The sequence below is a fragment of the Cenococcum geophilum genome (genome assembly GCF_001692895.1).
Source record: "Cenococcum geophilum 1.58 unplaced genomic scaffold K441scaffold_46, whole genome shotgun sequence".
NCBI classification, from domain to species: Eukaryota; Fungi; Ascomycota; class Dothideomycetes; order Gloniales; family Gloniaceae; genus Cenococcum; species Cenococcum geophilum.
Genome location: NW_027137604.1, coordinates 684,413 through 708,578, shown reverse-complemented (window position 1 = coordinate 708,578; position 24,166 = coordinate 684,413). Strand labels below are relative to the sequence as shown.

The 24,166-nt window shown below is 35.2% G+C and overlaps 2 protein-coding genes across 2 annotated transcripts; one reads left to right on the top strand and one right to left on the bottom strand.

Annotated features, from left to right (window-relative positions):
- Positions 1 to 17,129: 17,129 nt before the first annotated feature.
- Positions 17,130 to 19,895, bottom strand: K441DRAFT_617544 (RNA polymerase-like protein II Elongator subunit). Its single transcript, XM_067645803.1, has 2 exons — positions 19,743 to 19,895; positions 17,130 to 19,616 (listed from the first exon to the last, which is right to left on the bottom strand). The coding sequence occupies exons 1-2, from the start codon at positions 19,872 to 19,874 to the stop codon at positions 17,289 to 17,291; spliced, it is 2,460 nt and encodes an 819-aa protein (XP_067500102.1). The 5' UTR covers positions 19,875 to 19,895; the 3' UTR covers positions 17,130 to 17,288.
- A 127-nt stretch (positions 19,896 to 20,022) lies between these two features.
- Positions 20,023 to 20,584, top strand: K441DRAFT_617543 (ubiquitin-like protein). Its single transcript, XM_067645802.1, has 3 exons — positions 20,023 to 20,108; positions 20,152 to 20,316; positions 20,377 to 20,584. Exons 1-3 carry the CDS (start codon positions 20,059 to 20,061, stop codon positions 20,492 to 20,494), a joined length of 333 nt encoding a protein of 110 aa, XP_067500101.1. The 5' UTR covers positions 20,023 to 20,058; the 3' UTR covers positions 20,495 to 20,584.
- The last annotated feature ends 3,582 nt before the right edge of the window (positions 20,585 to 24,166 follow it).

Below are 24,166 nucleotides of genomic sequence, written 5' to 3'. Positions count from 1 at the left end.
ATACGGATGACTAGAAATACAGTGGTACTAGCGGAAACTTTAACTTTAAGTTAATAATCTTCTACGATATCTATAATAGAGCAGACGTTCCACCCAATACCTACCTTAAGGCTCTCCTACTTATGCTATAAGGCCTAGCTCTAAATTACTACTATAATACTAGACTTACCACACTTACGTTTAAGGACGTTTATAAGTTACTTTATAGCTTCTTTAGAGGACCTAGTTCTAAACGTAAAAGCCTTAACAAATGGAATTTAATATCACTATAGACAGTTATATAAAAGAATGCGGACAAATTAACCAGTTAATATCTTTAGATACTAGTTACTAAACTCTCTTAACTACAGCATAGACTGAATTTAGAACTATAAGGAGTCCCATTCCTCTATAATAAGCTTGTTATATCTTGTTAGGGGATTCCCGTATATTAAATTACTATATTAGATCCACTAGATAAACTAGGCCCCCTTATTAATAAACTATAATCCTTAATTACGGCTTATAAAAAGCAGAACTTAGAATAAGTTTAAGCCTATTATATAGACCGCTAATACCTTAGAAGGAGAGATAACTATAACTAAAATTGCAATCGTAATTAACCTTGATTCCCTCCTTAATATAAACTATGTTACTTTATATATAATAAGGAGGACTATTGCTTATAGAAGTATAGTAAGGAAGAATAAGAAGAGACAAAGGCTTAGTTTAGAAGTATTAATAAGGATAAGTTTAACAAGTTTAATAATCGCTTTACTTAACGCCTTAATTAATATATCGCCGACTATAAGGACAATAATAGTATTAACTTAAAAGAAGAGCTTAAAGAAGTCTTTTATATACTAACTATTAATGTAAGTACTAAGACAGTTAACCAGAATAATTAGTTACACATTAATTACTTCTATACATCCTTTAGTTAAATTAAGCAATAGGAAGCAACCCTTATGGCTACTAACTTAGTAAATAAGGCCTTTAGTTATTTAGTTATAACTACAGATAGCGTAACTCCTTTTATATAAACACCTCTTGTAACTAATAAAGACCTATTTACTTATAACATAACTACGTTCCGCTATACTACAGACCACTTTCTAGGTATTATAATTAATATAGGAGCCTCTAAACGCTCTACGGTAGGATATAGTTAGTTCTTAGCATTTTAAAGACTTAATACTAATATATAACTTAATATAACTACGTAAGGCATAGTTAACGTATAATTCGGTATTAGATTAACCTCATTAATTAGATCAGCTAAAGTAGCTACCCCTATTAGCACAATCAAGTTTTATATTATTAAGGTTAATACCCCATTTTTACTTTACTTAGCAGATATAGACCACCTATAAGTATATTTTAATAACTTAAAGAACTTGCTGGTTATATCTCGCAGTATAGTACTAGTTATATATCGTTTTAGCCACCCTTTCCTACTTTAAAATACATCCCTATATACTTATTTAACTAAGTTATTTAAGTAAAACCCTTACTACTTAACTAATGTAGAACTGAAACGACTATATCGCCGTTTTGGCCACCCTTTAGTTAAGCGCCTTACGCAAGTACTTAAGCGCTTAAGATACAATGTTAACAGTAAGACCTTAAACTATCTTATACGCTACTACCATCATTGTTAAAAACATAGAAAATCACCTAGTAGATTCAGATTTACAATACGTAATGATATTAATTTTAACTACTTAATTATAGTTAACATTATGTATATTAACGGCGCACCCCTTCTATATATTATTAATAAAGGAATATAATTTTAAGCTAGTAGATAGCTATAAAGTATTAGCGCCAAACATACATAGGATATACTATAAATGTGCTAGATCGACATATATTTGGGACCTCCTAATATAATTACACATAATGCAGGCAAGAACTTCGTAAGTAAGAAATTTAAGTAGTATGCTATAACATTTAGAACAATTACAAAAAGCGTACCCGTTAAAGCCTATAACTTAATTGGAATGGTAGAACGCTATTATAGTCCCCTTCGCCGTATATACCGTATTATTACCACGGAACTACTAGACATTAATAAAGACATAGCTCTATAAATGGCTTTTAAGGCAATTAACGATTTAGTAGGCCCTAACGGCCTTATACCCACCTTGCTAGTATTTGGAGCTTACCTGTGTATAGTGGAATCCGATGCACCTAACCCTATAGTTATATAACGAGCTACAGCCCTTAGAAAAGCCATAGAAGAAGTTAAGAAGATTAGAGCCGAATATTAAGTAGCAGATGCTTTTAATATATATAACGGCCCTAAAACAACCGTAATTTACGACCTACTACTTAACTTACTTATACTGGTATGGAGAGAAGGACCTATAGGCTAGCCTAGTTTCTAGTTAGGTCCCTATAATCTACTTAATATTAATAATAAGACCTATACTATACAACTCCCCTACGGCCCTATTAACTTTCGCAGTATAGTTATAAAACTATACTTATAAGAACCTAGAGATATAGAGGACGTATAACCTAATAACGAGAACAAACTACCTTAGTTAATTGTAAAACCACCTTAGGAACCTTAACCAGTTAAGCGAGGATAAGGTAGACCACGCAAGTATCCTATTATAGTTAATACTATAAATATATCTATATACTTATAAGATAAGAATAAGACTAATAGTTAGTTTACAGCCTTATAACAGAAAGAGGTTAAAGGACTACTTAAGAAAGGAGTCTTTAAATTGGTTAATATTAAGGACGTACCTAAAGGCAATAGAGTATTTAACTCTAGATTTGTTAATAAAATTAAGAATCCTAGTACTAATAAGGCCTTTAAGAAATTAAGACTAGTTATATAGGCCTATAACAACCCAGAAAAAGACCTTATACTAACCTAATTACCTATAATTTAACGAGTTAGCCAACGCCTTATTCTCTGTATTATGGCTATAACCCAGACTAATAATATACACCTTTACTTACGAGACATCTTATAAGCCTACGTTTAGTTAATTATAAAACTAAATTAAGACTTCTATATCCGAGCACCTCTTAAACTCGGTATAGCACTTAAAGTCTTATAAGACACAATCCTTAAGGTCGTTAGACCTTTATACGGCATCCTAAAAGCAGGCAATTATTAGTTTAAGACCTATTATAACCACTATACTAAGGAGTTAAATATAAACCAATCCACTTACGACCCCTACTTACTCTACCTTAATAATTCTATAAGCTTTGGAATAGTTGGCCTTTAGACTAATAATACCCTCTTCTTAGCTAATTTGGTTTTTGCAACTTTAAAATAAAAAAAAATTAAGAAAGCAAAGTTTTTAACTAAGGAATATAAGTACCTTATACTAGAGCACCTAATTAAGTTTAATAGAGGCATTATTTAACAATAGGACTATGCAATTATACTTATATAGGAGCGCCAATACTAGAACCTAACCCTTATTAATATTAAGGAAGCTATTATAACAACTAGCTCTAGAGGTACTATTTATATAGCACTTATACCTAAGAACCAATACGTCGCCTAATGAGCAAGAGGAGCTTATATTGCGTCCATATACTAGCCTAAAGCTTCTTTTAATTTATCCTACGCTGCCTAGGTAATTAACCCTAACGAGAAAAACATAAAACTACTTAATAAGAGAATTTAGTGGCAAATTAAAAACTTAATAAGAGGTTTAAGCTTTATTAAACTTAATATAGAAATACTTTAACTACTTATATTTACTAATTCCTCATTTATAAATAATAAGGACCTTTTATTATAAATTGGATATATCCTAGTACTAGCAGACTCATTAAATAAGGCGAACATTATCTACTGGTTCTTAGTTAAGTGCAAAAGAGTTACTAGAAGCGTACTAGCCTCTAAATTATACGCTATAGCCTATGGTTTTAATATTGGCGCTGTAATTAAGACCATAGTTAAACTACAACTTAATATTAGCCTACCGCTTATCCTTTATACCGATTCTAAGTTAATTTATAAATGCCTTATTAAGCTAGGAACAACATAGGAGAAGAGACTTATAATTAATGTTATATACCTACGCCAGTTATACAAAAGACGTAAAATAGCTAAAGTTAAGTGGATTAACGGAGACAGTAACCCTATGGACGCTATAACTAAAAGCAAACCGTTATTAGCCCTTAAGCGACTTATTAATACAAACCGAATTAAGTTAGAGACGGTAGAATAGGTAGAACGTTCTACCGATAATAGCGTTAATTTAGAGGCATAGGGCAGGGAAGGAAGGGAGGAGAAGTGCGTATATAGATTTCTTGGACTACATAGTTGTAGCCTACTAGTTCTTCGTATTTTCTAAAGTACTCCTAGTGTAGCTAGAAGCGTTAAATATATCGCAAGGACGGCTAACGCGCTAGTAGTAAGCGAACTAATAGTGTAATGGCAGAATATGGTAGAATATAGTAGGACACGGCTAACACGCTAGTAGTAAGCGAGCTAATGGCGAGGTGGCAGAACATGGCAGAATATAGCAGGACGCGCCTAATATATATATGTGACGCGCGTCGCAAGTAGAAAAACAACAATCCACTAACAACACCGCATAGTATATATCATTGTGATATATATATTCTGCACGTTATTAAAGCATACCAACAGCTACCCTTAATATTCTAGATATATGTTAATATCCGCTAGCGGCTTTCCTTTATATTTTCCTAAACACTAGCTTTTAGAGTATACCATTTATTTACTAACGGTACTTAGATAGGAAGGTACTTATTTATATTTATAGTACTATAGAGATTATAAGGGCTATAAAGATTATAAGGGCTGCAGAGATTATAAGAGTTAGCGTTATTAAGATCTTTATCTTTACCACTGTCTAAAGATTTGCTATCTAAAGAAACCTTATAAATATTTAGGTTACTATAAGAGGTAAATTAGTAGATAAGATATTAAAATAGTATAACTAATATATACGATTTAATGGCTATCTTAGCCTTTAAATTTGTATTAGCAGCCTTTTTAGCCTACTTTTTAAGAAAAGAAGATAAACGAGCCTTATTAAGCCTCCTTTTAGAAGTATTAGGTAGCGGCGGTAGAGAAGTAAATAGCGAAGAAACTAATGGCAAAGTAGTTTATGGCAAAGATACAGGTAACGGAAAGGCAGGCAGTAAAAAGGGACGCGGATTTTTAGCGGATTTTGCTCTATCCATATTTTTATTATCTACTAAATCCTGCAAAAAGCGCTTCGGTATATATTTTCTAAAATTATATTAACTATAGGCATAATTTAGTATTAGAAAGCTTACTCTTTAGAAACAGAGTCTAAAGGCTTAGTAAGAGTAGCTATAGCGTGCTTAACAGCATCCTTGTTTACTTCGCGTATATTAAGTTCCTTAACTACCTAGCTACTGTTATTCGCATTAATATCGTTTACAGGTATAAATAAAGGCATTATAAATAGTAGAACGCTAAGGGATAGTAGATAAAATAACAATAATAAAGTTTACGGTATAGTGCTGTAAGGTAGAAGGTTAGTAGAAGAAGAGGTACAGAGGTTAATTAAAGGTAAATATCTACGCTACCGATTTTATTAAATTAGCTTACTAATAAATAACTGCTACTATAATAACTTACCTTAGTAATTATTAACGGTGCGGATATATAAATATCTTTATCTTACCTTATACGGATATCTTTATCTTAGCTTATACGGATATCTTTATCTTAGCTTATACGGATATTGTGGTATTAATTATATCTGTTAAATATAAGGTAGAGACTTAATTCCTAAGTACGTATATAATAGTAGAAAGGTAAGAGCTACTATTTTATTACTCTAAACCTATAATAACAGTTAACCCGCAGTAATAGCTAACCGGCATCTACTTAAATTCTATATTAAGTAACCCAGCGTTGCGTATAAGTGCTATAATACCACGCCTTATAAATATAAGCTTATCCTTTATTTTACTTAGAGAATCTTTAAGCTTACTTAACCGGCGATCTATAGCCCGAATATCTTTTGCCATCTTAGTTACCTATTTACAAACTATATTAACGCGTGCGGAAACAGCAATTGCCGAATATACCCTAATATTTTCCGTGCCAGCGGGAGCGGCAGTAGTACTAGAAGTAGTACTAGGCGTGCCGGGAATTAGTAAAAGAGTAAGAGAAGCGGTGGCGGAATGGGTGCCTCTACGGCTGCGTATATTACTATAAGTAAGAGTCTTAGGGGAAGGGGAGGTCTTTGGAGGGAGGATAGTGCGGGTATAAAACTATACGGATATTAGCAATATCCGTATTGTTAAGATGCAGATATTATACCTTCTTAGTAGGCGTTTTAGCTAGACTACTAGTAGAAGCTAATTGCGCATATTTTTTACACTAAGGTATAACCGGCTCTAGTTTTAGCAAACTATCCTATATGCGTATTAGCTAATAGAATAATAGTATACTATTAGCATATACCTTTTTGCATAACCTACTACTTAAGCGATATCTTAAGCACGCACCTCTAAAATATAACCTAGAGTTCTGCTTATAAACGCGACATTTATAGTCTTACTTAATGCATAAAGTATATAGCAGATCGCGCAGCATACTAGAGCTACCCTTAATATTCTAGACGTGGGTATATATCCGCTAACGAGCTTCCTTTATATTCTCCTAAGCACTAGCCTTTAGGGTATACCATTTATTTACTAACGGCACTTAAATAGGAAGGCGCTCGTTTATATTAATATTTAATATTATAGCTTAGGCCGTTTACGTATTACGAAGCTTATAAGAGCTGCGGAGATTATAAGAGGATAGAGGAGGGCTTTTAGGAGAGTCGGCGTTATTAAGGTTATTCTCTTTATTGTTATCTAAAATCTCTAACATTTCTATTAGGTTACTATAAGAGGTAAATTAGTANATAAGANANTAAAAGAGTATAGNTAANATATANNATTTAAAGGCTATNTTATACTAAANNNTTTGCGCAGCAATTCTATTAGCCTACCTCTTAAGAGAAGTAAAAGCATGACGAGGATTAAACTTCTTAAAAGTAGTAGGCGACGAAGAAATAAGTGGCTTAAAGGTAGGCGGCGAAGAGGTAAGTGGTAAAGAAGTAGGCGGCAAAGAGGTAGGCAGTAAAGAGGTAAGCGGATTTCTAGCGGATTTCGCAATAACCTTATTATAGTGCTCTACTAAATCTAATAAAGAGTGCTTTAGTATATATTTCCTAAAATTATATTAGCTATAGGCATAATTTAGTATTAGAAAGCTTACTCTCTAGGTAGAGATTTTAAAGGATTAGTAAAAGAAAGAGCGTCCTTAAAAGCGTCCTTAATTATTTTATTATCAACGTCACGTGTATTAAGTTCCTTAACTAAATAGCTATTGGACGTATTTAGAGGTATAAAGGAAGGCATTATAGATAGTAGTATGCTAATAGACAGTAGATGAAATAACAATAATAAAGTTTACGGTGCGATGCTGTGAGGTAGAAGGTGCGGAGGTTAATTAAAGGTAAATATCCGCGCTATAGATTTTATCGAATTAGCTTACTAATAAATAATTACTATTATAGTAACTTACCTTAGTAAATATTAACTACCTCTTATATAACACTTAAACTAAATAGCTAATATAATATAGGTTCTATGGGTTTCAGAAGCTTTAGGTATAAACCTTAGTATCTCTTTAGATAAGAATCTAATGGACTATTTAAATACGCATGCAGAGATTAATACTTAATACCTAGATATTAATTAGAGCTCTGCCTAAGTCTTAGTTAAGTTAATAAATAAGTAAAACGCTAAGAAATATTAAATACCAACCTACTAAAGCTGCGTTATATCTAAAACTGAGGGCGGAGATTAAGCACTAGACTGCAGGTTCTAAGCTGCGCTCAGTTTAAAGAGCGGAGATTAAATATTAGACTATAAATTCTAAGCTATACCTAATTTAGAAGGTAGGGATTAAGCATTAGCACGCGAATTCTAAACTACGCCCAGTTTAGAGGGCGGAGATTAAGCATTAGCCTATAAACCCTAAGTCTTAGAGTTTCCTAGGAGCGGAGATCTAGTATTATAACTTAAATCCTAAGCCTTAGGATTTTCTAGGAGCGGAGGTCTAATACTATATTACGAATTCTAAATTTTTAGATTTCCTACTACTTAGGAACTGGTGCTACGCCGCAGATATTAAACTTTAGAATTTTTCGTGATTGGAGATCTAATACTATATTACGAATATTAAACCTTAGGCTTATCTAAAAGTTAAGACTTAGTAGTGCACTATAAGCTCTAATACTTAGGCTGCCCTAAGGATTTAAATTTGATACTACGCTATAAGCTTTAATATCCGGATTACTCTAAGGGCTAAGACCTAATGCTGCGCTATAAGCTCTAATATCCGGCGTTTTAGCCGCGGCCCATTTATACTTGTATTACTATTAATATTAGCAAATAGACGTCTCTACGTCTTTTTTAAGGTTATACTACTAGCTAATATAGTACTAAAGGGGAGGATTAGCTAAAAAGACTAGCTTAGAGTCGTATTAGCACTAGCTATATAAGTAGAGGTAGTACTTCTTACTTAAGCAGAGCGGCGGTAAGTGCTAGATTTACCTCTAGTTAATTCTGCCCGCTAGAAGGGAGCTAACTCTATAGTAGTTAATATATTAGCCTATAAGTCTGCGCGTTAGAATAAGCTTCCTAACCGTACTAGTAAGCCACCAGGCGAAGTATGCGTCTATTATTCACACGCTTGCGGAGAAGAGGATTAATTAATCTAATTGGTAGGTACGGGCTTAAAGGCATTAATTAAGAATGGGTATATTCGCAAGGCCATTTATAGAGGATTGCCCTACCTTAACTAAACGTAATGCCTATAGACCTGTGCGTAAGCATATCGCTGTAGTATCTATTTATAAAGCCCAAAATATACAACTAAAGAAAAAGGTATGGGTGGGAGGGAAAGCAAGTAAGCAAGGCTTAATTTTGTAAATGTTAATAATATTAGTGTTACTAAGATATAGGGGTGCTGCTATAGTGCTTACTTAGCCACATAGATATATCTATCTATTATTTATATGCTTACGGAGAAGAGAATTAATTAATCTAATTGGTGGGTATAGGCTTAAAGGCATTAATTAAGAATGGGTATATTCATAAGGCTATTTATAGGGGATTGCCCTACCTTAACTAAACATAATGCCTATAGACCTAGAAGCGCAGCGCCCGTACCACACAAGATAAAGTAAGGGGAAGAAAAAATAAAAAATAAAAAAGGGGGGAAAAGAAGAGATTTAAGTTAATGTATTAGAGTGCTAAAATAAGCACTTCTGCACGCTATTATACCTAAATACCTTTACCTATTATATCTAGGGCAAGTAACAATAAGAACGGTATTAGCGTTTTATATTAGAAGTTTATACTTAGCCAGAATAGGTCTTTTAGGGATAATAAACAGTAAAGCTAGAACGCTTATAAGGACTACCGGCCCAGTTACTATATTTAGCCGTCTGTAAAACCGTTATTTTAAGCGTATTAAGCAGCACCTTTCTAAAACAAGTGTCCGTTATAGAGCTTAGAGTAAAGGCTGAGAGTAGCAACTTTATACTTTAGCTTATTCCTAACCACGTAGCTTATAAAGGCCAATCTCTTAAAGTAAAAAAAAGGGGCGTTTTTAGGTTAGGGGTTATTTTTAAATAGGTATTTTATAGCTCGAACTGCGTATTTAGGTTGCCCTAAAGCGGCAATTATAATTAAAACTTCTTAGTAATTAACGTCTATTTTACTACGCTTTAGACGTAATATTATATAGTCCTTTACCAGCGTTATGTCGTTTCTAGTACATTTTATAGTAAAGAAGGCGTGGCTATCTTTCTAAGCCTTAGTATAGGTAATCTTGCCTAAATAAAGAAATCCTATAAAGGCCGTAGTAACGGCGGCGTTAAAGTTAAAATCCTTAACGGATTGGGTATTTAGGGTAACCAATTAGGTAAGGATATCTTTGGTAATTAGCAATCTTTTAGCCGTAGTAAAGGGATTTATAAATATTATACTGTTTAGGATTCTCTTAATAATAGGATTATTAAAGACGGAGGTATTATAATTAGCGTTAATATAGTAGGATTAAATTGCGGAGATATAGGCTCTAACTATAGTAGGCTTAATACGGCTTATTCCTAGACTAGCATTGCCGAAGATCTATTAGGTAATTTATTCTCCTAGGTAGTAAAGAGGCGCTAGGTACTTCACTGCTCTATAAAGGTCGTAGTAGCCCTTCTAACTCTTAATTACGGGATAGTATAAATCTCTCATTTTATTAGAGAGGCTATATTATAATAGTTAGCCAAAGTATTCTAAGGGGGCTTTTACCTTAATTTAAAAATTAGGTAGGGGGTTTTTAAGAGGGACTAGGTCTCCTATTTCGGCGTTAGATTAAATATAATAAAGAAGCGTATAGTAACGGTAAATTAGAAGTATCTTAATGCGGGTATAGTAATAACACCTTATCGCGATTAAAATAAGATAGAGTATTAGCTAGCCTATTTTTTATAGAGGAAACCTACTCCGCATAGAGCGTAATATTATAGGCTGCGGTTAGTTAGAGGATCTTACGGAGCGGGTAATTACCTAGTCCTTTTACTACCGTATTCTAGAATCTTAAGAGTGCTACTATATTATCTGTATAGATATAGACTAAGTTATACTCCTACTATATTACCCAAAGCTAGAACGAGGTTATAATTACTTAGACCTCCCGCTTATTAATTAGGGTAAGGCGGTGTTCTACATTAAGGTAGCAGCTTAAAGAATTATCTTAGGGTAAAGATACCAAATAGGGCGGCTATATTGTCCTTTAAGAATCCTTAAGAAAGAAGAAGGCCCTATAACTAAGAATTCTAGATATATCTAAGAAGAGATAGAATTATTTTTAATCTATATTATTAAAGAAGAGGATACTATTTAAAAGGGTAAAAGCATCCCTTTACTATAACAAGTCTTAGCAAAGTTTAGCTATTAGCCGTTGGCGAGAATAACTACCTGCCTTTATAAAAGTGGAGATAAACTCCTAGATAGAGTGGTTATATAAACGCCTAAGCCTAATTACCTAGGCGCTCTAAGCAAGTCTACTAGCTAGTTTTTAACTCTAAACTAGCGTTAGGGATCTACCACTTAACGCTTTATTAATCTCCTTAATCGTAGTAGCCTGTTTTAAAGGAGAAAGATATAGCTTAGGCTTTGGAGTATCTATAATATGACCTAGGACTTTAGCCGTAGTGCCTTTAATATTCTTTAATTCGTTTTATAGGATGCCTAATTTATCGCTTAATTAGTTATATATATTAAGTAATTAAGGGAGAATAGAAGCGTTAGAGAGTATAAAGATAAAGTTATCTAAATAGTGCTTTAAGGCGGCGTTTAGGATATATTGGATAAGTATTTAGTAGAATCCCTCTGTAAAAAAATTAAATAAAAAGGGTGTAGTTTAAAGGCCAAATAAGAGGCAACGTTTAAAATATACTATACCCTTCTAGGAGAACCCTATAAGGCGTTAAGCTTTAATAGAAAGTAGGATGTTCCAAAAAGCGTCCTTAATATCCCTTTTAATAATTATATAACTATGGCCTATATATATAACGTATTAGAGAACCTAATTAACTATTAAATATTATAGTGTAGCGAATGCTATAGGGATTAAGTTGTTAATAGATTAGCTAAATAGTAAGGATAAGTTATAAATACGGCGCCATCCTTTATCCGCTTTAGGTACTAAATCTAGTAGTAAAGATATAATAGGAGACGTTGCTATTATAATCCTGCCTATATCTAGATTAGCGCTAATCTTCTCTAAAATTAGGACCGTATTTATAGCTATTAAGGCTTAGTTCTTCTAGAAGAGGAGCTTAATTTCTAAGTCTACCCTAATCTAGCATCCAAACTTTAAGATACCAATAATATTGCGTTAGAGGTTGCCGGGGTATAGGGATAGATAACACCCCCACGCTTAAATAATTAAGGGGGAGGGAGAGTCCTGTAGAGGAGAGAAGGGTAGAAAGACTGGAAATAATGGTATAGTATTTAGCCTACCTATACTATAAGAGTAGAGCACGGTTTTGGCGAAGTATAGGTATAGCTTAATAAAATCCTCTTCCTTCTCTTTCTTTTCCTTATTAACACTTTCCTCTAGTAATTACTACTTATAATTCCTTATAGCATATAGGCCATTATACTTACTGTAGGTATATAGGAACTTATAATCCTTGCCTAGGTTATACTTCCCTCTATTAAAGCTATAATAGGTCCTTAAGATATTAGTACTTACTTACATATATTTTAAAATAGATACGGATTTATAAGTACTAGGATTATAATAGATATTTAGGAAGTTACTAGAGATCTTCTAGTTAGCTAGCTTTAACTAGTTCTTTTAAATAACTATAAAGTAGTGCTCTAAGGCTATAGTTATTAAAGGAGCAATTTAGTAGGTGGTAGATAGCCAAATAACTTAATTATAGAAGGTAAGTATTTAGGGAATAAGATCTACCAAAAAATTCTTATATATAATAATTAAAATCATTATATAGTTAAGGAAGCCCTTTACTTATACTTTAACGGACGGGTAGTCCTTTATTACCCCTTCTTTCGGTCTTATAAAAAGGACGCTGTTAATAATAAGGATATTATTTTAAGGCTTAGACTAGAGCTAGTGTATCTAAAGGCAAGAGAGGTTATTAGGCAAGAAAGTACCCTAAAATACCTTAAGTATCTCTTTATTTAGGACGCTAAGGAAGAGGGTATTTAGGATATTAGCTATAGATAGGAGTAACTTACCTAGTTTATTAATTGGGGTTAAGGATAATACTGCTATAGCTAATCTCGCTATTACTATAGCGAGGCTTAATATATAGAGTTTAGTCGCCTGATCTTCCTGTTCTTTTTAAACGCGTAGTATTTTAGTACGGTCCTCCTATTCCTAAAAGAGTCTTATTTTCCAGTTAGTTGCCTAGTCCTTAACCTCTTTTACCTAAGCTCTTCTAATCTTTAGGTCCTCTTCGTGTAGTTACTAAAGCTATTCTTTAGCTTTTTTAGTGGCTAAAGTCTTACGTTAAGCCGCGGAGAGAGGCGCCATTATAGAGGATGGAGACTGTAATGCCGGCGTATCGCCTAAAGGTATAGGGGAAGGTAAGGGAGACTGGTAGGTAACCTCTAAGGAGTTTAGCTCGTCGAGTGTGTCGTTATTAGTTAAGTTTTTAAGGTTTTTATAAATAATTCGCGAAGGTTGAGACGAGCGTATAGGTTATTAAGTTATTAATAGCAACAATTAATTATTAGAAATTAAGTAAATAAGGTATTAGCTCTTAAATAAGACTAATATAGAAAGCAAGTAAGCAAGACTCAATTATATAAATGTTGATAATGTTAGTGTTGCTAAAATGCAGGGGTGCTGCTGCAGTGCTCGCTTAGCCACATAGACATGTCTAGTTGTTAAGCATTAGTATACAGTTAGTTAGACAAACTATTTAAAAGCCGCTGTAAGTAATAAGCCTAGGTTAATAGACAAGCTGCCGAACTACTACACTAACCCTATAGATATCCACCCATACCCACCGCATAAGCTAATTCCCTTCTAGTATCCTACTACTAAGTTGCTATAAAGGGTGCCATAATACAGCAGTTTACCATCGCCGTTAACACTAGATTACTATAGATTACTGCTAATAACGGATTATTGCCAGCAGGATTATTAATAAGGCCACATTAATTCGCAATAACCGCACACGGAGATTGCTGCGGAGATTAAATACCGCGCTATAAACTAGCGCCACCTATATTCGAGCCAATAATACTATTAGACCTCTACTGTAGAGCTTAAGGGCTATACCGCGGACTAATACCTAGGTTATTCTAAGATATAAACTAAGGTAGTAGAGAATTATAAGGATCGTATAAAGCTATATTAAGAAGCTATTAGGAATAATAAAGGCGCTATAGGGAGTTATTAGGATGCTAAAGGTTAAGTTAAGGGTTCTGCGGATATACACTAGACAATTTTTAAGCAGGTAGCCGTATATCCAGAGTATACGGATATTAAACATCTAGCTGTTAAGATAACTATAATAAAGTAGCATACGTAGTCTAGGACCAGTTCGCCTATAAGTTTTAGGTTAATATAAGCTAAGTTCTTTAAGACTTAGTTATATCTATTTACGAGCTAGATGCTAATAATAGCTATAAGGGCAGTAATACTTCGGTTTGTAACGGTTAATTAAGGCTAGCACTCTTTATAGTTAATACACTAATAGGTCCCCATTAACCTATTAATAGTAGAGGCGTTTATAATAAGCTTTTAGATATAGTAATACGTCTACTAAATTATAACGCAGCCTATAAGACGCTAGTACTAAAGTATCGCGTTCCTTTCTTATAAATAAAGCGGATAAGCGCGTTTACTTTATCTCCTAGGAAACTATAATCCTATTTAGGCAATATCCGCTTAAGGCCCTTATAAGTTAGCGGAGGTTAAATATAAAGTATACGAATTTAATTATTAGATATAATATAACTAGAAATTGGACTCTAAACTGCATCCTAGTATATTATATTAAGCCATCCTTTAATCCACTTCTTAACACTTATAAATAAATCCTTTAAGTACTTACTCTTTATAATATTCCTAGTATATAGTGCGACAATATTATACTCCTTATAAGCCTATAACAAATTATCATAATTAAAGTAATAGCGTAAACCTCTAGATAACAAACTCGTCTCCTTATACGGCTTAAGTAGAATATTACGTAAATATTTAGTAGCTTTACTTACGAGCTCGTATAATATATCTAGAAGTACCGCCCATTTCTTTACATCAGTCTTTACCCTCTTTTATTTTTCTATATACTTAATTAGTAGGGCTAATAATATTATATTCTTATTAAGTATTTAATCCTCCTCCTCCTAAGTAGATACCTACGAGATAATATTACTATTAATTATAATAAATAAAGCTAGGTCGCTGGCGAAATCTACTACCCTATCCTTTTATATTACTATTCTAGTAGTAATAAAGTTACGGCTAAGTCGGGTAGATAGAGGGGCTGTAGGTTTTTAAGACTTTCGCTTTAGTAGTATAATATCTATAAGAGCGCCCTTATACCAGTCTTTAATAAGGATAATTATATATCCGGTAACACTATTGCGTTAAGCAGCCCGTCCGAATTGCTATAGTATTATATTTAGGCTTTTATTGGGATAATAACCGTATATAATAAAACGGATAATATCTAGAATATCCGCACTATAGACTAGGGCGTCCGACGTAATAAGAATATAGGTAGGTAAATCTTCTATATAGAAATTTTAATACTCCCTACTCTTGTTATATTTGGATAATATTACATAATAACTCCATACTGCTATTTTAGCCTACTTTATAGTATAGCCCTTAGTTATAAGCTACGAATGGATTATATTTAGACACCTATGGATATAATTTTTGGCATAAAGAAAAATAATCGTCTTAGGAATTAATTTAGGGCTTAAAACCTTTTATCCCTTTAGCTATATAGTGCCTTTTGCTAGATTTTAGATCCGCCTAACTAGTTAATAAATAGAGGTAGTGGGTATTTAACTAGAAGATGCGGATATCCTACTAGGCGCTATAGGCGTTTAGCTAGATAATATAGATATTTTACTAAACCCTATAGATATCTAGCTAAGGGTTACGGATATATAATCCTCCTCTACTACCGCCTCTTTAAATGCCTCTTTAATAATAAAGAATAGTGCCTTATAATTATTCTTATTCCTCCTCTTAATATAGCCCCTAATAATAGATAGGTTAGGCTAATTAATATTTATTTATTTAAGATCCGTTATACTCTAATAAAACCCTACTAGCTTTATTACCTTTATATACGTCTCCTTATTAAATATTATAGTATATACAAACTACGGCACTATTAAACTAAGCAGTAATCGGACCTTAAAGAGCTATACGTAATAGGGCCGGAAACTCTTACCCTAATTAATAACTAAATAATACTTATTAATTATAACTAAGGAAATATACGAGCGAAAAGTAGGCTAAGTAAGGATATAGTAAAACCGTTTATTTAATAGCAACTCTAGTAATACTAGAATATATATAAACCGACCCGCCTTAATATATTTTAGAATATCTATATACGCTTTTATTACCTCCGTATATATAAATACGGGATTTACTCCTAGGATAGCCCGTATCTTTAATAACTACTCCTCTCTAATTATGTTTAAAGGTAACATAATAATAGTAATAGAAGCTTAAATTAGTAATAAAATCGCCTGTATTATTATACTCTTACCTTATAATGTCTTTACTACTAGGAATAAGTTTCTCCGCCTATATATTACCCGTCTTAATACCTTAATTTAACTAGGTTATCCGCTATACGGATATAGAAGCTTAATAGCTCTATCTATTAAGCTTAACTATTTATCTTTACTTACCTCCTGTAAGGCTAGAAGCTTATCTTATATGTTCTATAACTGCCTCTCTACTAGGGACGTAAGATCCTCCTGTAAACGATTATCTAGCTTCTATAAGCTCTACAAGACCTTTTAGCGTTCCTATTTAACTACAGTCTTCTAACCCTAGCGGCTAGTGCTTTTCTTCTAAGCTATAGTGGGTTTTCTATGCGGATATAACGCCTAATAGTAGTAGAGGTACTCTAGGCTAAGGGAGGATATTTTTAAGAAAGGACCTAACTATAGCACCTACTAAGTGTTACAATAGCTTTAAGTAGTAGATGTTTATATATCTGTATAGTTTTATCTATATTAGTAGACTATTTAATAAGATATAATATGTGCTTATGCTTTTAATAACGCGTTTTTTAACTTTAACGAAATTAATATTAGGACCGAGTAATAGCCGTATTATAAAATTCGTACTATTTAGAAGCCCTAGTTCTTAAAAATATTATATTAACTTTTAGTAATAATAACGCGTTATATGAATAAATAAATTAGATATCCGCAATATCCGTTTTACGGATTTTACTTATGCTTTTGACAAAACTCGCCAAAGCCTCTCAGACGTGATTTTGCAATTCGGAAGACGGCGTAGGTTATTCCGATGCTAGCTAAAAAATCGCGTCTGAGCTCGCTGAGGTAATTGCAGTGTGGGAGAATTGAATGAACGACTTGATTCGAAATCTATGGAAATCAGGTGGAATATATACATGAATGTAGAGTCATGACCATAGGGTCTTTTGCGACAGCGACAGGAGTATAAGGACCAAAGTTGACTAACCTGACTCATCAAATAGCTTCGCCAAGTAAAATCAGGTACGTACCGCATTACTGACACGATACACACGGACCGAGCTATCCTCACTAGCCACAGCAAGCTGTTCCACCTTGCCGTCCTTGGCAGAATGCTCAGTATCTTCGTTAGAGGCTTCCTCGCTGTGCGCAGGCCGCCAAACCAGTTGATTGATAGCTTTTGATGGCGTAAGCTTCCGATCAATAATCGCAATATCTGGCTTCTCGAGATCACCCAGAGAAATGCTGCAAATTGCAACAGTTCCATCTTCCGTCCCATACGCGAGGATAATGGCACCTCGAACTATATGCCGCAGAAAAGAAACAGCTGTGACCGAAGAAACTGCGGAGATCGAGGTCTTACAAATAGCGCTTGAGTCTGAGAATTGCCATAACTTCACCATTTTGTCTCGCCCAGCTGTGGCAAATACACCACCAGCGCTTTTCGGTCCCCATGATGCGTCGAGGATCATTCGTGAATGGCCTTTGGGATTAGAAGCGACGAGTTTATAGTCAGTTGAAGAAATCCTGTCTCGTTCGAATATTGCCCATTGCCTATCTCTTCCTACGCTGAGCAAATATCGATCGTCTTCCGAGAATTCCAGACCTGTGACGGTCAAAGAGTGGACAGTAAGTGATGGTTTTATCTCACTCCACTCCTCGGTCTCATAAAGACGGATGACTGCGTGGTCAATGGAACTAGCTCTACAGGCCGTCGCCACTAGGCCGCCATCGCTGCTTGTTGCGACTGCTGAAATTTCGTAGCCATGACCGTAAAGTTTCTCGATTTCCGGCCAAAGGAGATGTCTAGCAAGATGGTCTTCAAATGGAGGGTGGTCGAAATTGAGAGTAGACTTGTGTATTACTGAAGCAGGATCGACAGCTTCTCGCTCATCCTCTTCCCTAATGGTCACAGTTTCATCATCTTCCACTGCCTGGATAGCTTTATTGGAGAGGCCGAGAACTGGAATGTTGGCAGCATCCGGCAGTGATTGACTCGAGGTGGATTCAATGCCGCAAAGGCGACATAGCAGGCTTGCTGCACCTCGTGGTTCATCAAAGACTCGAAGAAGCTTCTCATCGGCACCAGAGATGAATTGAGAAGAACTAATAGAGTCGATACAGTTGAGGTCATATCCGTGAATTTGAGGCCTCGAGAACTCATGCCAAGAACGTTTGGTTCCTCGTCTCCATTCAGCATAGAGTCTGGTCGTTTGATCAGAACCCGTTGATAACAGATAAGAGCCATTCTTGGCCCAACATAGTCCCTTGACATCTCTAATGTGACCACTGATAGCAACCTGCTGTGACCACCTATCCTCGGATGATACGTAGATCCATAGTCGCCAACTCCCGGTTCTACCCAGTGAAACAACCGAGCTTCCGTCTGGTGACCAAAGTCCAATCCAGAAACCTCCAGTACTTCCCGTTGCCGATGTGGATCCTTTCTGAGCACTGATTTCCCCAAGCCTCGCCGCACAAATCCACACGCCGGATGTTGGGTCTGGTTCCCATATGGCAAGTGAGTTATCCGCTGATGTGGAGAGAAGCTGCAGTTTGTCTTGATTATGACACCAGGAGGCCGAATATATCCAGTCTTCATGGCCCAGGAGTAACGCCTCAAAGGTGATTGAGTATTTAAAAAGTTTCGACTGTATTCGATGAGCCTTATTGGAAAGGGATTTACCAAGCACGCCTAGGGCGGGGCCATTGGTTGCACTGCTCATGGCCGGTAATTCGTCTCCCTGATGAACGCGCCAAAGGCGGATGTACTTATCTTGACTAGCTGAGGCCAATAAGAGATCTCCACCGCCGCTGGCTTGGTCTTGACTAAATGTCAAAGACCTAACCCATCCTTCGTGGCCAGTGAGGGTTGCTGCGAGATCAAAAAGATTATCTTTAGAAACATATATCTGGACAATACTCTTTGTGCCTGCAATTGCGAGAATAAGAGATGAACCATCTAGTCTGGTAATAGCCAGGGTCAAGGGAAAGAATTTTGGAGAAAGGGTTATCGATTGAAGTAATTCCAAATCAATCTCAGTAAATGTGGCATCATGAACGAGCTTCCATACTCTTACTATGCCATCAGATGAACCAGAGGCAAATATATCTGAACTCGGAAGAGTCGTTAGGCAATGGATGGGATTCTGATGATCAGTGATGGTTTTCACCAGCTCAAAGCTTGTTAGCGAGCTTCCATATGCTCGCCAAATTCGCAACGTTTTGTCAGTAGAACCACTTAATATTACGGTGTTATCGGAAGTTCCAGTGGGAAAGAACTTCACGACATTTACAACATCCGTGTGACCATTAAGTAGTGCTTTGACGCCCCGGAAGTCCTCATCCTTCAGAAAGTAAGCAAATCAACATGTGACCCTGGTAAATATTAAAACACGAATCCCCATTGCTCTCCCCGAACTCTTATATTGATAGGCATAAGAGAAAGACCATCGGTGAAACGTTTTACGTACCAGAGGATCCCACAATGCGACGTTAGAGTCAGCACCGAATGCCAGCAGACCAGAGCCTTCTGGATCCCAGTCAGCGGCAGATGGATGCCGATTCCCACCCGTTGAGATAAAGTCGGTGGCGGCATTAGACATCTTAATAGAGTTCCGATGCGGAGGTAGTGTACGGAAACGCCTTTCAATAAGTCGAAAACTCAACACCAAAAAACTCTCGCGCTAGTGCTCGCTTAGCTCTACATAACCTCGCATCCCGCAGGCCTCTTCAACTGATCTTACCTCCATTGCATAAACAGTATACTCTATTTCAACGCTGGTGCAAATGTCGCAAAACAAAGTCAAAGATGTCATTCCGATAACAGTAGAGTTCAGGTACGTTCACTACCATGCGCTGCAAAACCGCTGACACCTTCAGCGGCGGACTTGAAATGTTATTCTCAAATCAGCGGAAGCATACCCTATCAATTCCTACCAAAGATGAATCAGGCTCGGCATCAAACATTGCCTTTCTCGTCAGGTATCTCTGTGAAAACGTCATGCAGGACAGTCGGAGAGAGCTCTTTGTACTCGATGACACAGTGTAAGCTTTAATCCATCTCTTTATATGTTTCCATTATTTTGACATGCTAACGCTCTCTAGGCGACCAGGCATTCTAGTTCTCATCAATGATGCTGATTGGGAACTTGAAGGAGAAGATAAATATAAAATCCAGGATAGCGACAACATTCTTTTCATGTCAACACTCCATGGAGGTTGAATTTTAATACCGCTTTGGCTGAGGGCATGCATGACAGAATTTTGGCATAGTGGTAGCGCACAGCTAGTTCAATATAGTCCCAGATTCATGCAAAATACCTCTATTCTATGGTGATGAAATATTCCATTTCTGAAGCTTAACCCATTTTGGACAATGCTGGTATTTTGCCCTAAAAAGCAATTCCATACCAGCCATCCGCCTTTCAACTATCATCCTGCTAGCACATTTTGCTCAAGTGCGCAGATTTTGACAAATGGTTTTACTAGTCTAGTAAACACTAGGAGGCCGTGTTATGCCTAGAAATCTATTTAGGTGGATATTCGGGCAATATTTCTCATAAGGATTTTCTTGACACTATCACTTTCTATAAGTTATCTTTCCTATCTATTAGTTTAGTATGGCGTCCAATATTCCTAGCTTTCCTTTATAACTACATAAGGCCTATATCCTCCGTAGTTAACTTAGCTAGGTCACTACTAGCTTTTTAGGTCTTTAGTATAGGTGGCGTAATATAGCTAGTCTAGGGGCGGCGTAGTATACGGATCTATTGCGGGTTAAGCTATACATCTTTCTTAAAGGCCTTATCTCTACGCATAGCATCTATTTAATAAATAGTATTAATCTAGAGCCGTATAAGGTTTTCCATTATAATACTGATTTCTTTTATAAAAGAAGGGGTTAGGGGTAGGGTTTTGAGCTAGATAAGCCACCTACTTCGTATATTAAGCTATAAGCCTAAATAGGCTAGCCATTTTCCTTTTAAGATTATATTATAGCTTCCTAGGTCCATAATAAGGAAGGGGATATTATACTACCTTTATCTATTAACGCGGAGGTAAATTTACAAGATAGTTGTAATAAGTGGCCCTATCCGTCCATTATACCCATAAATAGGAATTAGTTTAGGCAGTTCTTTAATAAGTATATTTAAAAAGTCAGCTAGCTTTATAGCACACTAGGTATCTATTAAGGTAAAGGCATTTACTCTAAAGTTAACTAAAGCAGAGGTTAAAACTTGGTATCTATTATAAAATAAAGTATAAGGGATAGTATAGCTTCTTTTACTAACTAGCCGACCTAGATTAACATATAATATATTAATCCCTTTTAATCCTAAAGAGGAGTCTTCCTTTAGGGTTCCTCTTTTTCTAACTCCGCGCTATCCTCCTAGATTAATAAAACCTTGTCTATTTTTTCATTTATTAGGCAGTCTTTTATATAATAGCCTTTCTAACCATATAAGAAGTAAGCTCCTTAATTACTAAGGGCTTATCTTTAGGGGTCGCTATATATAGGCTAAGTATATACTAGACCCGCAGTAGGACTAGCCATATAGCTAGCTGCTAAATTAATAGCGGGCTATACAGCTAGTGCTGTAGGAGTTGCTAATCGTGCTAGGGCACTATAGGCCGTTCTTATAGTGGTCTAGTTTGGAGAGTTTTGGGCTTTATACTATTTAGCTCGTGTCTTAATTTAATAGAGGCCTTAGTTAATAGCCAAGCACTAGTCTATAAGTTCTTTTAGCGTCTATATAGTAGTAAAAACCAGTAGTACGGCTTAGTGTAGGTCTAGGGTAAGCTTATTAGATGGGTCTAGCATTAGATCTTCCTAGGGAATTTAAGCTTAGTCAGCTAGGTATAGAAAGTGAGTCTAAAAGGCTAAAAAGGGCTCCGTTATTTTTATATTTAGGCTTTTATAATTAAGGCGGGCGTTTTACACCTTAAAGGGGTCCTTATAAATAGAAGATAGGTAGTTAATTATCTCTTCTCTAGAGAGGAAGGGATCTGCTAAGTCATATATATATCGTGGATATAGGTACGTCTATACGTCTTTACTAGTACAGCTAAAGATATAGGCAACGTAAGCTAAGGAAGACTATAAACACTATACCGTAAAATACGTCTTAATAGATATCCGTAAAGAAACTAGCGGACCTTCTACCAGTTAACGTCTACTGTATTAATGCCGTAGGATTCTACTAAAACTTGGTTTAGTTTAATACCGTCGCTTTTATAACTAGCTTATACGAAGTTAATTAAATAATTAAGGAAAAGGAAAGTAAGCTTAGCGGATAAGAAAGCGAGCTTATAGATAAGGAACTAGTAGAATAAAAGCTGCCCTATTAATACCAGAAATTTAAAAACGTATTCTCTAAAGTAGCGGCTAATATACTTTTACCTTACTAACTATATAACTATAAAATCGAGATTAAGCAGGGCAAAGAAAATACCCTTAGCTTTAGCCCCCTCTATAAGTAGTTTATTGCCGAATTATAGGCTATAAAGTAGTATATTATTAATAACCTAAATAAGGGCTTTATTAAGCCTAGCTAAGCCCCTTTCGCCTCGCCTATTCTCTTTATTAAAAAGCTAAATAGAGGACTTCGCTTTTACGTTAATTACTATAAGCTAAATAACCTAACCCGTAAGGACTGCTATCCGCTACCCCTACTTAATAAGACTTTAGCCTAAATAAGTAGAGCTAAAGTCTTTATAAAGCTTAATATCCGCTAGGCCTTTTACTAAATTAGGATAAACCCTAGGTCTAAGGACCTTAATATATTTTAGACCTATTACGAAACGTATAAATATAAGGTACTCCCTTTTAGACAAACTAATAGACTAGTTACGTACTAGTGGTATATAAATAACGTACTCTTTAACTACCTTAACGACTTCTATACGGCCTATTTAGATAATATTATAATCTACTCTAAGAACGAGTTAAAATATAAGGAGCACGTTTATAAAGTCCTATAACGGCTTTATAAGGCTAGCCTCTAGGTTAATATTAAAAAGTTAAAGTTTAGTGTTAAGCGTATAAAGTACCTAGGTTTTATTATTAGTATAGACGGAATTAAAGCCAACCTAGAGAAGACGGCTATAATTAACTAGTGGGTACCCCCACGGACTATAAAGGGGGTATAATTATTTTTAAGTTTTTATAACTTCTACTGCCGCTTTATTAAGAACTATAGCAAGATTTCTTAGCCTCTTAATTATCTTATTAGAAAAGACTAGCCCTTCTACTTTAACGCTATATATAGGCAGGCCTTTAATAAGCTTAAAAAACGGCTAGTATTAGCTCCCCTACTTGCCTATTTTGACCTAGAATGGCCCTTAATGCTAAAAACTAATGCCTTAGACGGCATAATAGCCGGTGTTTTTCCCCAGAAGTAACCGGACGGAGAATAGCACCCTATTATATATTATTTAAAGACTATAATAGATGCTGAGCTAAACAATAATATCCATAATAAAGAAATGCTGGCTATTATCTCTAGCTTTTAGCACTGGCGTATATAGTTAAAGGGGACCCCTAAGCTAATTAAGGTAGTTTTAGATTATAAGGCCCTTACGGCTTAGTAAGTACGCTAGGCAGATACCCTATTTTAGTTTAACTTCTTAATTATATATAGACTAGGTACTATAAACCGTGCGGACGCTCTTATAAGGCGTAAATAAGACCTAGATAACTAGATGGCTATAAAGATCTTATTATAGACCTAAATGCTACTATAACTAGAACACCTTAACCCTTAGATATAGGTAGAACTAAGTATAGACTTCTTAGGCGCCAAGATATGTCCTATTAACTTCTCTAAACTTAACCTTATTAATAAACTACTATAGGCTAACTGAACGACCCCCTCTCTATAGGAGTACTGTAAAA